Genomic DNA, 14745 nt, shown 5'->3' with positions numbered 1-14745 from the left:
TCCCCTACCAGCCTGATCGATGCCTAATTGTTCCCCTGCTGGCCCAATTGCCCCAACTGCCCTCCCCTGCAGGCCTGGTAACCCCTAATTGCCTTCCCCTGCCAGCCTGGTCATCCCTGTCTTCCCCTGCAAGCCTGGTAGCCCCAATTACCTCCCCTGCTCACCTGATAACCCCTAACTGCCCTCCCTTGCCAGCCTGGTCACACCTAACTGCCCTCCTCTGCAGGCCAGGTACCCCTAACTGTCCTCCTCTGCAGGCCTGGTCACCCCCAATTATCTTTCCCTGCAGTCCTGGTCACCTCTAACTGCCCTCCCCTGCTGGCCTGGTTGCCCCCAATTGCCCTCCTCTGCATGCTTGGTCCCCCCAACTGCCCTCCCCTGTAGGTCCATTTGCCCCTAACTGCTCATCCTTGCTGGCCTGGTCACCCCTAACTGCCCTCCCCTGAAGACCTGATTGTCCCCAACTGCCCTCCTTTGCAGGCCTGGTCCCTCCCAACTGTCCTCCCCTGTAGGCCTGGTCTTTCCTAACTGCCCTCACCTGCAGGTCCCCCCAATTTCCCTCCCCTGCTGGCCATCTTGTGGTGACATCTTGTGTCCAAATGGGGGTGGCCTTTTTTTGTGTTGGAATGATGATCAATTTGCATATTACTCTTTTATTAGATAGGATTTATTGAGGGATAATTGGTGTATGAAGAACTGCACATATTTAATCTGTTCATTTTATGTGTTTGGACATTTACAAACACCTGTGATATCATCATTGTTACATTTTAGAAGAATAGCTGGTATATGGGAGTGAAGGATGGATGATAGGCAAGAAATAGAAGCCAACTAAGTTGTATGCCATTTTTCTAAAATACAAGATGAGGCAAAAGTAAGTTTATAGTTATTCATATAGAAAATAATACAAGAATGAAATATATATTTCACATACTCACAACTGTAAACCTTCTTGTTTAAAAAACCCTGTATTTGCATTGAAGATAGACTCAGGAGAACGGAAGAGCCTCTAAGGACTCCAAGATCTCTGGGCTGTATTGCTAAGAACATATTGTTCCAGTAAAAATAAAAATAGCAGTTATTGATCACTTACCTTGTGCCAGACGGAGCTCATTTAATCCTCACAACAACTATGTGGTGGGTGCCATCAGTATAAATGAGAAGGCTAAGCCACTAAGGTTACATGAGTTGCTGGTGGTCGTGGAGGAAAGATAAGTCGGGGCTCGGATGCAGGCAGCCAGGCAGGCAGGCTCCAGGCTAGTCTTCGTCAACAGGAAAATGCACGGTATCTGCAGAAAATGATCCCTGGTAGCATTTCCATCTCTGGGGTTGAGAATGCAAAGTCTAGCAGTGTCATGAGGCTTAGTCACTGCTGATATTATAGCTATTTTTTGTTTCCCTACTAAGAATGACTGGCTGCCACTTTTGAAATGTGCATGTTCTTCCTTTTCTTTTCATGAATAAACAGCCTGCTGTTTGGAGGTCTTGAAATGTGGCTAACCTCTGGCCTAAAGTATAGTCCTTACTGTCCGGGCATTCATAGGTCAGAAATAACATCGGTAACAAATTTTAATTAACTGATAATGGATTATGCAATCCTATATAATAGAGAGCTAATATGCTAATTAGACCAGTTGATGGAATGACCTTCTAGAAAAACCAGTGGGCAGGAGTGGGGCTGTAGCCCAGGTGGCTGGGGCTGTGAGACCTACCCTTGCGCCAATTTTGTGCATCGGGCCTCTAGTGTTTAATAACTTTGCTGAATAGTCATATGAACTGTTGTTTTATTTGGCTTCCAGAGGTTATATACAGAATAACAGATAATGTATGCAAAAGTCACAATACTCTGCTTGTTATTTTTATAATGGATTGAGAAATAATGTTAATAGGGAAAACTACCCATTATATAAATATTCACATCATTCAATTTTCAGAGATGCATCTCGTGTACAAAGAATATTAATGCTGCACTTATCCTTTCAAAATCCCAATTTTATTAGCGGGATGTGGAATGCAAATCTAAGTAGTAGTGTTTGGGAAATTTGTTTTCATGTATTTGAAAAGCAGTCAAATTTTCTTTGAATGGTAGGGATGTGCTAATATTATATAATTAGTACTTATAAATATATCTCCCCAGGCAAAGTTTGGGGTAATTTTGTTAAGAGTTCAATAGTATCTGTAATGAGAAGCATTTGACTCTTAAGTAAATTGCTTACTGGATATTTTCACCATAAAAGTGCTTATACATACAAAGGAAGAAAAGCAGCTGAAATTTTAATTTGGACTTCCAAGGGGCTAGTTCAGTGACCAAGAAAGCAAGTACATATTCACTTACTTACTGGAAAGGACCAAATCTGCCTTTGATCCAGGTGCATCTTGACATTATTTTGCCTGTTTAGCTGGGTGCCATGCCTATTAGGAATTCTCTTGTGGGAAGTTGCCAATCCTTCGTTGAAATAATAACGTGAGGCTCAGAGACAAAGAGATGTGCATCTGAGGAATATTGTCAAAGAGTTGGGGGCTTAATTGATACACCGGCTCTAGTGTAAGTAGGTCCTTGAGTGGGCATTGCAATTAAATATGTCAAGGAGGCCATAATTAGATGGGTGGCTGAATGAGGTAATTACATTCATAAGAGGGGTGCTGTAATTAGATGTGAGGCAGGGGGTGTATCTAGATGCCTAGGTTGACGTTATAATTACCATATGGGCAAGAAATTAAATTATGTGTGTGTGTGTAGCATAATTATGTGTGGGAGTCCCTGTGGATATGTGGGGGAGGGTACATAGAAATGAGTGGGTTGAAGTGCGATTGGATGCGTGAGGTCATGTTCTTATGCACCAAAACTTGAGATTTCCATCAATAAGGGCAAGCATATGTTTGACATTGTGACTAATGGCAGCTGGCATGTAGCGACAGCTTTTCAGGCCACTCTGAAAGGCTGCAAATCAAAATCTCTGCTTTTCCATTAAGACTTGAGACCCACGTCTAACATTGACATTGATCCCTCTCCTTAATAGTGGCACTTGATAGCGTTCTAAATATTGAATGGCATGGTAATTTTGCTAGCTGTAAAACACAACTGAGTGTCGATGAAGACTTACTCCCTCGCCCTAAGAGAGAAGAGTTTGGAGGATGTAGTAGGGCAAAACAAACAAAAACAAAGAATTTGCCTTTGGATTGTGAAATGTGAAAATAACAGTGCCAACACTTCTAGCTAAGAGGTGAAGTTACATCTGTAACAAAATTAGCAAAATTTAGCTTGAAAGCCTCACTTTAAAAAAAAGGTGATGAAACGATGTTTATTCAGAAGTACTTATGGCATTTCTCCTTTTCCTCCAAGAATAAAAGCACCAAGGCATGAAATGTAGATTAGATGTTAAACAAGAGCAGGGAGTGGTAGAAGGAAGGTAGAGGAAGAAGAACCTAGAACAAGGTAGGTGAAAAGTTATTCAGCGCATCTGAGAAATAGACATTGAATCAGTGAAGTATGGTGAATTCTACCTGATGTAATTTGATAACTTTAAAACACAGAGTTCTTTGTTGTCATCTTCAAAAAGCAAGAGAGAATTTAAAAATGCTTAGATGAGTTCTTGGAATTAAAGATACTGAGTTGGCCACCAGTCTGCTTACTCTGATTTAGACTATTGTTCAGTTCTCATAAAGTGGTGTGCCTTAGCACCTCCTCCCATCTGCTCAGGACTGTGATAGTCTCTAGAAGACGGTCACTATGGATAGAATCCTAGTGGGCTGCTTCTGGAGTTCAAAACTTTTTGGCTTCCTTGTGCTCCCAAAAAGCTTAGATTTAAGGTTGCTTTTATAACTTGGATGCAAGGACATTATAGCCTGCCTCATAATCTCTGCTCTTATTCTATAGAACGTTATTCATTATTTGTTTCTGATTTTGTATTAATGCATGATGCTAATTTTTTGCATCGTAGACATACCTCAAAGGTATTGTTTTTCTTTTTTAATTAAAAAAATATTTTTCATTAATTTAAGAGAGGAAGGGAGAGGGAGAGATAGAAACTTCAATGATGACAGAGAATCATTGATCGGCTGTTTCTTGCATGCCACACACCAGGAAATAACCAGGAATCAAATTGTGACCTTGTGGTTCATAGGTCGACACTCAACCACTGAACCATGCTGACTGGGCAAAGGTGTCATCTTTCAAGACTATTATAACTTTTTTTTTTTAAATCAGAGCTACTTTTGTGGAAATGATGAGTATTGCTATGGATACAGTTATTATGGCATTGTTTAACCCAATTCTCTGTCTATTAAGTGGTTTCCATTTTCCTTTTTCTCCATGCACCTCCTAACTTCTCCCCTTCCCCCAAGGCGAGCTCAAACTCTTAGCACAGTTAGTGATTGATGGCGGTGAACTCAGTTGCTTCGAGGGGCAGTGTAATCATTCAAGACATCTAGTTATGTCTGTGGGGTGGGAGATGAGCAGGCATAATTGTGCTGGTGGTGAGGTCACTGCCTCTTAGTGCTGTGTTGTCTTGTCTCTGGCTTTGGAAATGACTCTGTTAAATAATGCTTCATTCACTTAATTATAGAAAACATTCTGGGATGCTCAGGAATTATTTATATATGGCACACAGAAAATGAGGTTTAAATTCTTTAGGTATTAATAATATTCTTCCTAAAGTTATACAATCAATCAGAAATGTTTTTGCAGTTGGATTTGTCTCCAAAAAAGTCTTCTAGCCTATAGCAAGTCCTTTTACCTTTATTCACACCACAAAACAAGAAAGGCCCTAATTTAAATTCATTCATGCCATAAAGTATTAAAGGCTCTAATTTTTGTTTGTCTTATTTTAACCTTCCCAAGGGTATCTATTAGAATAGAAATCTCAACTACTTTTCTTAGGTCTAAAAACTTCTGAGCTGAGATCTGTGTCACTTCCTCAGAGATATTCCTTAACCCTGCTGCACTCTGCCCTTTTCTATCATATTTGTTAAATCCCTCCTTTCCTGTTAAAATGTGAGTTCACAAGTAGGGTACACGTCTATTTTGTTCACCGGCCTATTTCCAGGATCCATAACAGCTCCTGGTCCATAAAAGGTGACCAACAAATAGTTGTTGAATGTATAGGAAAGTTAGGCATGAGGGCTATTTAAGAGGCACAGGCAGTGTAGTCTGTGGATGATGATATGGATAAGAAGTACCTCAGAAGCAAGAATCTGAATGGCTTTATTAATTAGTGGTGAGACTCAGATTTTTTGTTTAAGTTTGGGAACTAAATTATACATTCATTATGACGTTAAGGAAGTGCCACATTGCTGAAAGTCTATTAGATGCTCAACATTAATCTGCTGATTAAATAATTGACTTACTGAGCAAATTGTTATAGGTGAAAACATTTGGATAAAGATCCATAAGATGAATTATATTCAAGCAGTATTTTTAGCTCATTGCTATAATCAATATGCCTAATTCATTCTTTCATTTAGAGCAGAATTTTCTAAGGTTAGCAGGGAAAGTGTACTATATTCTCAGATCCAATATATATTTTCTTACATGAATGCATGAAATACATTTAAAAAAAAGGATGGAGTGTTTTTAATAAAAGTACTCCTTGCCAAAATCATAATATTCTTGTGGAAATGGGTGATCAAAAGTTCTTCCTATGTAGTATATTCCAAAAGGAGAACACCTTGTTAATACATTATTCTGGTAAACATTGACCATTGTCAAGTTGAGATATGGTATGTTCTAAAATAGAATAATGATATTATCTCAATTAGTTTAAATAAGTCCACAGTGTTTTCTTAATTAAATTTTTTTTTTTAGCGATCTCTTATTGTCCACTGGTGTATTACCAATGCCCGGAAGAGTGCATGCAGGCACTCAAGAAATATTTATTGAAATGAAATTGCTTGTGTGAGAGCTAGCAATTGATCAAATGAAGCAGCAAACAAACATTGCCAGAAAAAAGTCAAAAATGGCTTTTGTTTTTCTGGGCTTTTGTTGGAGGGCTTACAAATATTTTTTATAGTTCATTGGTTTAACAGTTAAATGTTCTGCTAATAAAATTATTCTAGTTGTTAAGACAGAGTTAAATAAATCACCATTTTACCCATGGATTTTACGTATTTCATGGCTTGAATGAGTCAGAAAAATTTGCTGGAAGGAAGAAAGGGATGAGAGAAGTGAAGGAAGATCAGTGGATGATGATGCCAGTGGCTTTGAGATTTGCCTTACGTACATCATCCTATATAATAAGAGGCTAATATACAAATTGACTGAATGGCAAAACTACTGGGCATTATAATGTGCACTAACCACCAGGAGGCAGACGCTCAATACAGGAGCTGCCCCCTGGTGGTCAGTGCGCTCCCACAGGGGGAGTGCTGCTCAGCCAGAAGCCCTGAGCTGGGCTCACTGCTGTTGAGTGCAGCTGCGGTGGCAGGAACCTCTCCCACCTTTGCAGTAGTCAGACATCTCCCCTCCAGCTGAGAGAGACCCCTCTGGTGCACAAATTTTGTGCACGGGGCCTCTAGTCTCATATAATCTCATGAAATCCTATGTGATTTTGTCTCCTTCTGGAGACATGAAATAGAATGCCAAAGGGTCTGACAGCCTACCCCACATTCCCCCACCTGGAAGTCAGGGGGATTGTTTGTACTCAGGTTTATGCTGCTGTTGCTGCTGCTTCCCAGATCTTGTTCTGGGCCCAGATTCTTGTCTGGAAACTAGGGATTGCCAGTCAGTCTGGTTCTGGAAGCTCTCTAACAACAAGGAGGGGGCTTTAGGTTGGGTTTTACAAAGCAGACTAAGAATTAGTTGAGGATGAGTGATCCCCACTTTTCAAATAAACAATAGTATATTAACATAGATGTGCAAATATACATGTATAACTCACTGAACTCAGATCAGTCTTCTGTCCTCACTACTGAACCTAATCTGTCCTTATTAAGGTTGCCAGTGACCTCCATGTTGCTAAAACCAGTGGCAAGTTTTAGCTGTTTTTTTACTTAAACTGTCAGTAGCATTTGATGCAATTTTCCTCCTTCCCTCTTGATATATCCTATCTAATAAAGAGGGAATATGCTAATTGACCATCACACCCTCAAAAAGATGGTGGTGCCCATAGCCAATAAGGAGGGAATATGCTAATTGATTGCCATGCCCTCAAAGATGGTGGCGCCCACAGCCACAAGATGGCGGCGCCCAGTCTCCTCAGCCCTGGTGGGGTGGCAGGCATGCAGCACAGCTGGGCTCGCCCTGCATGCCTGTCTCCAGAGTCTCCCAGTCCCCTTAGGCCCTCAGCCCCCCAAGGCAGGCCCAAGGCACAAGCAAGTCTCGGATAGTGGCTGCCCAGCCACCCAAGGCCAGCCCCAGATGTAGGCAAGCCTTGGATGGCGGCTGCCCAGCAGCCCAGAGTTTCCTGAGACCCAGATAACCAGGGCCAGCTGAGGCTGTGGCAGCAGCAGCAGTAGCAGCAGCAGCAGCTGTGTGATGGGGACATCGCCTTCCCCTGATCGCTGGGTCACCTCCCACCCCTGAGGGCTCCCGGACTGTGAGAGGAGGCACACCAAGCTGAGGGACTCTCCCTCCAGTGCATGAATTTTTGATTCACCGGGCCTCAATTCCATTGGTCACTCTTCCTTAACCTTCTCTCATCATTCTCCTGAGGAGTGCCCCAGGATCCATCCAGATCTTAGACCTCTTCTCTTCACTGTCTACATTCATTCACCAGCTGGTCTCCTAACTTTTTATCTCCAGAGAAGACTAGTTTTCTAACTATATTGTGATATATCCAATTGCCCCTTGACATTGCCACTTACATGTCTAATGGGCATCTCACACTTGACATATTTAAAATTAAGGTCCAGATCATTCTCTTAAAACCTGCTCCTCTCATAATCTTTCATATCTCAGTCAATGGCAAGTCCATCTTTACAGTTGTTCAAGCCAAAAACCTTGGCATGAGTCTTGATTTCTCTCTTTTTCTCTTACCCTGTTTCCACTGCATCAGCTCTTCTTCCCAAATATCTTCAGAATCTGCTTACTTCTCACTACTCTGCTGCTGTCACCCCAGTCCAAACCACCAAAATCTTTAGTCTTTTGTTACACGAGACTCCTAACTGGTCTCTTTCTTTATGCCCGTGACATCCTACAGCCTGTTCACACAGCAGCAAGTGATGGTCCCAAAATATGGAATACTGTCATTCTTTTGCTCACCATTCAGTGACTTGATTCTCATGCTTCATAATGGATAAATATGTAAATTGTCTGTTACTCCATAACGGTTAGTAGGCCGAGCTTGTAGCAGGCTCAGGTGGGCGGGCCACAGCATCTGGGGGATGTGAGCCTGTGGCCTCTATTCTATCTAATAAAAGAGTAATATGCAGATTGACCATCACTGCAACACACAAGCTGGCTGTCCCCATGTGGTCAAAGATTCTGCCCCCAGGGGAGGGCAGTTGACAGGGACCAGACATGCAAGGGAGGGCTGTGGGGGTGATCAACCTTGCAGGGGAGGGCAGTTAGGGGTGACCAGGTCAGCAGAGGAGGGAAGTTTGGGGTAAACAGGCTGGCAGAGGAGCAGTTAGACTGCATGGGAGTGGTTAGGGGGTGATCAGGCTGGCAGGCAGAAGCAGTTAGGGGCAATCAGGAAGGCAGGCAGGCAAGCAGCTGGGAGCAAGCAGTCCCGGGTTGTGAGAGGAATGTCCAACTGCCCGTTTAAGCCCGATCCCAGTGGACATCCCTCAAGGGGTCCCAGATTGGAGAGGGTGCAGGCTGGACTGAGGGACACCCCCTCTCCCACCGTGCACAAATTTTGTGCACCAGGCCTCTAGTTCTTAGACTAAAATTCTAAGTTTTTACCATACCCTACAAGGCCCTACAGAATTTGTTCCCCAACCTCCTCACCAGTTAATTCTCTGATCTCCTCTTCTACTTCTGTCTCCCTTGCTTACTCATCACCAGACACAATGGGCTTCTTGGCTGTCCTTTCAAACCCCAGGAATGTTTCCTCCTCCAGGTCTACACCAGTGGTCCCCACCCATACTGGTAAGGTTCACTCCTCATCTCCTTCAAGGATTTGCTTACATGGTTCCTTTGAGTTCTTCTCCAACCACCTGTTTAAATTGCAGTTTCTCTTCAAAAGCATGCGCTGGTCCTCTAATGCCAATGATTTCTTTCCCTCCACAGTCCATGCCACCACCTGGCATACTGTTCATTTTACTCATTTATCTTTCTTTATCATCCATTTGCCACTAGAATATAAGCTCCAGTGGAACAGCGTTTATCACTTTCCTGTCACCCAGGACAATTCCTGAAATCGCAGGCACTTAGAAAATCCTTGTGCAATAAAGAAATAGCTATCTTGAACAAAAAGACACAAATCTATATCTAACAATTTATAGATCTAACTAATGTGTTTCGGGTATTGGTTTCAAACCCTCCTCTCAGGAGTGACTGAGAAAAGTACCCCAGATTACCCTAGGTATGTGAGAGAGCTGGCCTCTCCCATTTCTCCTCTGTGTATCCAGCTCTGGAGTCCCCTGGACTGGTCTTTGTTGTGGTCATGGAGGGAATTCTTAATTCTGCGGGCAAATGCTTAGACTTTACACTTTGAGCATTGCATTGTTTTAAAATATATTTTTATCGGTTTCGGAGGGGAAGATAGTGGGAGAGAAAGATAGAGACATCGATGATGAGAGAGAATCACTGATTGACTGCCCCCTGCACGCTCCACACGGGGAATGGAGCCCACAGCCCGGGCATGTGCCCTGACTGGGGATTGAACCATGACCTCCTGGTTCATAGGCAATGCTCAATCACTGAGCCATGTCGGCTGGGCTGAGTACTGTATCTTTATTAACTGTATATCCATAGCTCTGATTGTTCCTTTTACATCCTATTGTAGAAGCCAAGGAAGGGAAACTGTCTTCTTGTGCTGGGTCTGGAGCCTACCTCAACTACCAATAAGCACAAAGATGTCTCTAAATATTTTCTTGTTTATTTTATGCCTAGGCAAGACCTTTATAGTATACATTTATGTATTTATTCCATTTGTTCTTTTGGTATAACCGATATCATCTACTTCAGATTCATCCAGGATGGCCTACTTAATATCACTATTGCTGTTTTATGTGTCAGTTATATATAGTAAGGTCTCCCAAGGAACTCCCATCATTATGCATTGTTTCAGCCAGCAGGAAATTCTGTATCTGGTCGTTCTTGCTGATCTAGCTAAAAGAGACTGCAATGACGCATTTCACTTCCAGGGGCTATTGCTGGGTTTGGATATTCCCTGGTACTATTAATAGCGCTGCAGGGAACATTCAGGTACAGTGAACATTTTTTTTCCCCTAGTCCATGTTTGCAGAAAGAAAGTCACATGCTGTCTGGCTCAGTTACAAGTCACTTGCCCCTCGGTGCCTCATAAGTTCTAAACAGACCCACCCAGAGCATTCAGTTGCTCTTAAACACAGCACTGGCTCTCAGCATCTCAGTGACTCCTAAGTTTTAAACAGAACCACCCAGAGCGTTCAGTTGCTGGTAAACACAGCACTGGCTCTCAGCATACTTTTGTGCCTTTGTTTATGCTGCTTTCCCTGCCTGGCCAAACCGCTTATCCTTTAAGATTCGAGAACCCTTTTCCCCTGAGGCGACGTAGCCAAAAAGCCTTCTTGTCCTTCTCTAGGATTCTTCACAATATTTGGAGCTTGCTTCTCTCTCCTACAGCAATGTCAGCACTGTCTTAGAGTCTGCTGCCTACGTATATATGTCATACTCCACTGACGTCTCGAACTGTGAATCCCGAGGCATATGGCTTCTGTATCTTGGTATCAGTCAGCAACAATCAGCATAGTAAATGCTCAGCAACGTTTGTTGAATGATTATGACCAATTACATGAATGAATGAAATTGCATTCAATTGGGGAGCATAATTCATTTGCATTTGTTCCCGGCTTATTGCCTTAAAAAATATGTCTGTGTGTAGCTTGGATTTTCCCCTTTTCCTCAGCAGACACTATGTGCATTGCCAATTTGATGCAGGGGGAACAAAAAAGGAAAATATACTGCAGATAGTTAATTTTTTTTTTTTAATTTTAAAGGAACAGGCTAGTTCGTTCAACAAAATTCTTGCATCTTTCTTTTTACATGTTCCCTTCGCTCTGCCCAAACTTCGGTCAAATTCCTCCAAAGGGTCTGCTGTAAACAAAGATGTTGTGAGTAGTTGTGTGTTCTCTGCAGTGAAAAACCGCCTTGTTTTCTGTTGCTAGGCAACCCCATTCCAGCTGCCCTTGAAGAAATGTGCGGTGGTGGGAAATGGTGGGATTCTGAAGAAGAGTGGCTGTGGCCGTCAAATAGATGAAGCAAATTTTGTCATGCGGTAAGACAGAGCACCCACAGCGTGGCCCCTGCCTTTTCTCTCCTCTCTGCCCCCCCCACAAGCCCTGGGGTCTTTGAAATCTAGTCGCTTGTGATTAATCAGTTGTAGTTGCTCTTTAGCTTCTCTTCAAGTCCATACACAAGCGAGTTCACAAGAGCAGTGTGTGCCCCAGAAAGTACAAAGCTGAGAAAGTTTCAAGGTCCTGACAGACCCCCAGAGTGGGAGCAGGCAGATTTCATTTTAGATTACACAGTCGGATGCCTAAAACTTTAAAAATTGTTCTGAAGACTAACTCTGCATGCATAAATATTTTAATGTATTCATGTCATTCTATACCATTTTCTCTGCTTTTCACAAAAGCATCTGTAAGTAGCAGGTGGGATTTGAAGAGGGATTTGATCTGAGAAGGAAAACGGGGGGAAGGCAAGGGGATAAATTTGGAGCAAGGAGTAAGCTTGAAATAAAGGACTGAGCAGAGTAGTGATGTGAGCATTGCTTTCAGCAGAAAACGGAGGCTTCTGCAGCAGCGGAGTAACGGAATCGCTGAGGCACATCCCGCCAAGGGTACAGACCACCACACTGTCCTGGCACCAACCTGTACAGTCGGGTGATTTTGACCAGAGTGAGGACAGCAAGTGATTGGATTGACACAGCTGGGATTGTCTGAATGAAAGGAAAGAGGGACAGAGAGTGACAGCATGGAGGGTCCTGGCTGGAAAGCGTGTGAAGTGACACACCTAGAGTCTGGGCTGAATAGAAAGGAGGGACATAAAGGAGAAAGGAAGGGAGGAGCCAGATGGGGCCAAATGATAGGGTCATTCAGAGACTGGTGGTGGTGGTGCGGGGAGGGGGTGCCAGGATGAGGGAGAGGTGGAATGTAAGAGCTGAAGCCAAAAATGGCCCACTGGAGTGTATGATTTTGGAGCTCACCTTCTCCTGGGATGCTCAGATGTGTTGTAGAAAAAGGAGACATTTGTTATTGAAAAAAATGAAGGCACTCAGAGGTTGGAAAGCTGAGCAAAGGAAGGAAGTGGATGTGGTCTTTGTGTTCATTTTGAAGGATAATGGGTAATGGTCTGAATGGAAAAAGGTAGCCAAGAGATCACCACACCACCTCTGAGCTAAGCAGAGTAGGGGAGAGGAAAGACTATTTGGGAGTGTTTCAGGAGAAGCCATATTTGTGGGCAGGACCCGATTTCCTCCCGGAGAACGAGAGTTGCGCGTCTGGAAAAACTTAATCTCAACGGTGAAGCCTGCAGCAGAATGGGGAAATCTTCTATAGCCATGTTTCCTCCAGGCAGATGTCCTGCCACTGTTTTTCCAGGGTAGAACTGCATTTTTCTCTCCATTGCAATTATTATTATTACTTTGGCAATATATGCAAACAATAGGAACGTGGAGAAGAAAATAGTTCTCTTCATTCAAGTCAATATGACTTCTGTTTGTTGGGTACCTTAGCCGGGTCAGGAAATGGTATGATGAACAGTTCTATCATGGGCTTAGAACCTGGAGGCGCGCTGGTGCTCTGGTTGGGGTAATTCAGAGACAGACAGGGTGGGGCTGGGGGGCTAGGGGAGGGAGGTTTAGAGAGAGCTGGGACTTTCTGAGGAAGAGCCATCCCATCCTGAGCACTCGAGCAGCCTTTTAGGAGACTTTACTGTGGGGAAGACACCACGGGCTGTGGCAGTGTCCTGAGTCATGAGAGTGGCCCCGGGGTGAGGGGGGTGTAGGGGGCTGTAGACCTATTTAGGATGTAGGAGTGGAAACAATCACCTGGAGAGCAGAGAGAGAACAGAGACCCCGGGTCAGAATCAAGTACTCACTTCAGTACACTGGCATTCAGGAGAGCCTGAAAAGCCAGTGAGGGAAATAGAGAGGTGGGAGGGCAGGCCCTTGCCACAAACTAGCTGTGTAATCTCCAGCAGGTCTTTTTTCTTTGGCTGGGCCTCGGCTCTCTAATGTATTTGAAGAAGTGGAAGCAGATAATTCCTCAAGCCTTACCACTGTAGGAACTCCCGATTCTGTCTGTAATTGTAGGAGTATCGTGTATTGTAACACAGTTCATGGAGTCGTTTAAACCTTCAAATTGCTCCCAATTATAAATTAATTTGCTCTTTCCAAAGACCATGTAAGGAAGAAAGAATGGATCATATTATACTCACAGAATCAGGAAAGTTAAGTGGTTTCAAGAGGTCTTAATGTGATGTTCAGGGAGGCAGCGCAAACAATGTCTTTTTATATTCTCAAGTGCGTGTATGTCACTATGTTTAGGAAGATGAATATTTTAAAGGTTACCTGTGGAAGACTAGGCCCAAGCATTTTAGGGGATTATTTAGGAGGGCCATATTTATTGCAAATAAACCAGATTAAGTTTGCTTTGTATATAATCTGGTGTTGATATATTCAAGTTTAGAATTAATGAGTTCCTGTGATTAGAGTCCCAGCACAGTATGAAGAAGTATAACATTCATAGATGGGTGAAGGCAGTGAGGATTGAAAAAAATTCAAAGAAGGTAGTATTATAGGTAGAGCTATGTGTCCTTGTACTGTTTATTTAAATTCTTGAATAGTGCCATTTTTATAGCATTTGATTTAAAAAAAAATCCTCGTTTATGGTTTATAATATGAAAGTCATTAAATGTTGATGAATTATTTTAAAGTTATTTTTATTTGACCATTTATAGATCTATTTATAAATGGCTGCTTGATACACACTTTTGGGGATCTTTAGAAAATTGAGATAGTATCATATATTCAAGATTAAAAATTAAGTAAGGAAATTTGATTAAAAAGGACATAGTAGCCCTAACTGGTTTGGCTCAGTGGATAGAGCATTGGCCTGCAGACTGAAGGGTCCCAGGTTAGATTCCGGTCAAGGGGATGTACCTTGGTTGCAGGCACATCCCCAGTAGGGGATGTGCAGGAGGCAGCTGATCGATGTTTTTCTCTCATTGATGTTTCTACCTCTCTATTCCTCTATTTTCTCTCTGTAAAAAATCAATAAAATATATTTTTAAAAAATAAATGGTCAAAGTTTAAATAAAATAAAAAGGACATACCATATTTTTCGGACCATAAGACGCACTTTTCTCCCCCTAGAAGTGGGGGGAAAAAGTCCCTGCGTCTTATGGTCCAAATATAGCCTACACATATACTTTAAAAAAAAAGTTTTTTTACTTGCCCGGCTCTGTGTGGTCTCTGTGTGCTTGCCCGGCTCTAAAATGGTTCTAAATGCTGTTGTTTACTTTACAGGGTTGATTACATGTGTTTATGACTGTGATGTTGGGTTTTAATGCACATAAAATATTTTAGGACACTATTTGTTTCAGAATCTTTTTTTCTTCATTTCCCTTCTCTAAAAACTGGTGCGTCTTATGGTCCGGAG

At 42.6% G+C, this 14745-nt stretch overlaps 1 protein-coding gene across 5 annotated transcripts in view; it reads left to right on the top strand.

Moving 5' to 3' along the window:
• The window catches only part of ST8SIA1 (ST8 alpha-N-acetyl-neuraminide alpha-2,8-sialyltransferase 1), a 132521-nt gene that overhangs the window by 66610 nt on the left and 51166 nt on the right, over positions 1-14745 (top strand). For all 5 annotated transcript variants that reach the window (XM_045587834.1, XM_036458403.2, XM_045587832.1 and 2 more), the window contains one exon: positions 11251-11360. In XM_045587834.1, the coding sequence (XP_045443790.1) occupies positions 11251-11360 (110 nt within the window). The remainder of the gene's footprint in view (positions 1-11250; positions 11361-14745) is intronic.

This window comes from Pipistrellus kuhlii, unplaced genomic scaffold (genome assembly GCF_014108245.1).
Source record: "Pipistrellus kuhlii isolate mPipKuh1 unplaced genomic scaffold, mPipKuh1.p scaffold_m20_p_3, whole genome shotgun sequence".
Taxonomy (NCBI): Eukaryota; Metazoa; Chordata; class Mammalia; order Chiroptera; family Vespertilionidae; genus Pipistrellus; species Pipistrellus kuhlii.
This window is presented reverse-complemented; position numbering and strand designations above follow the sequence as displayed.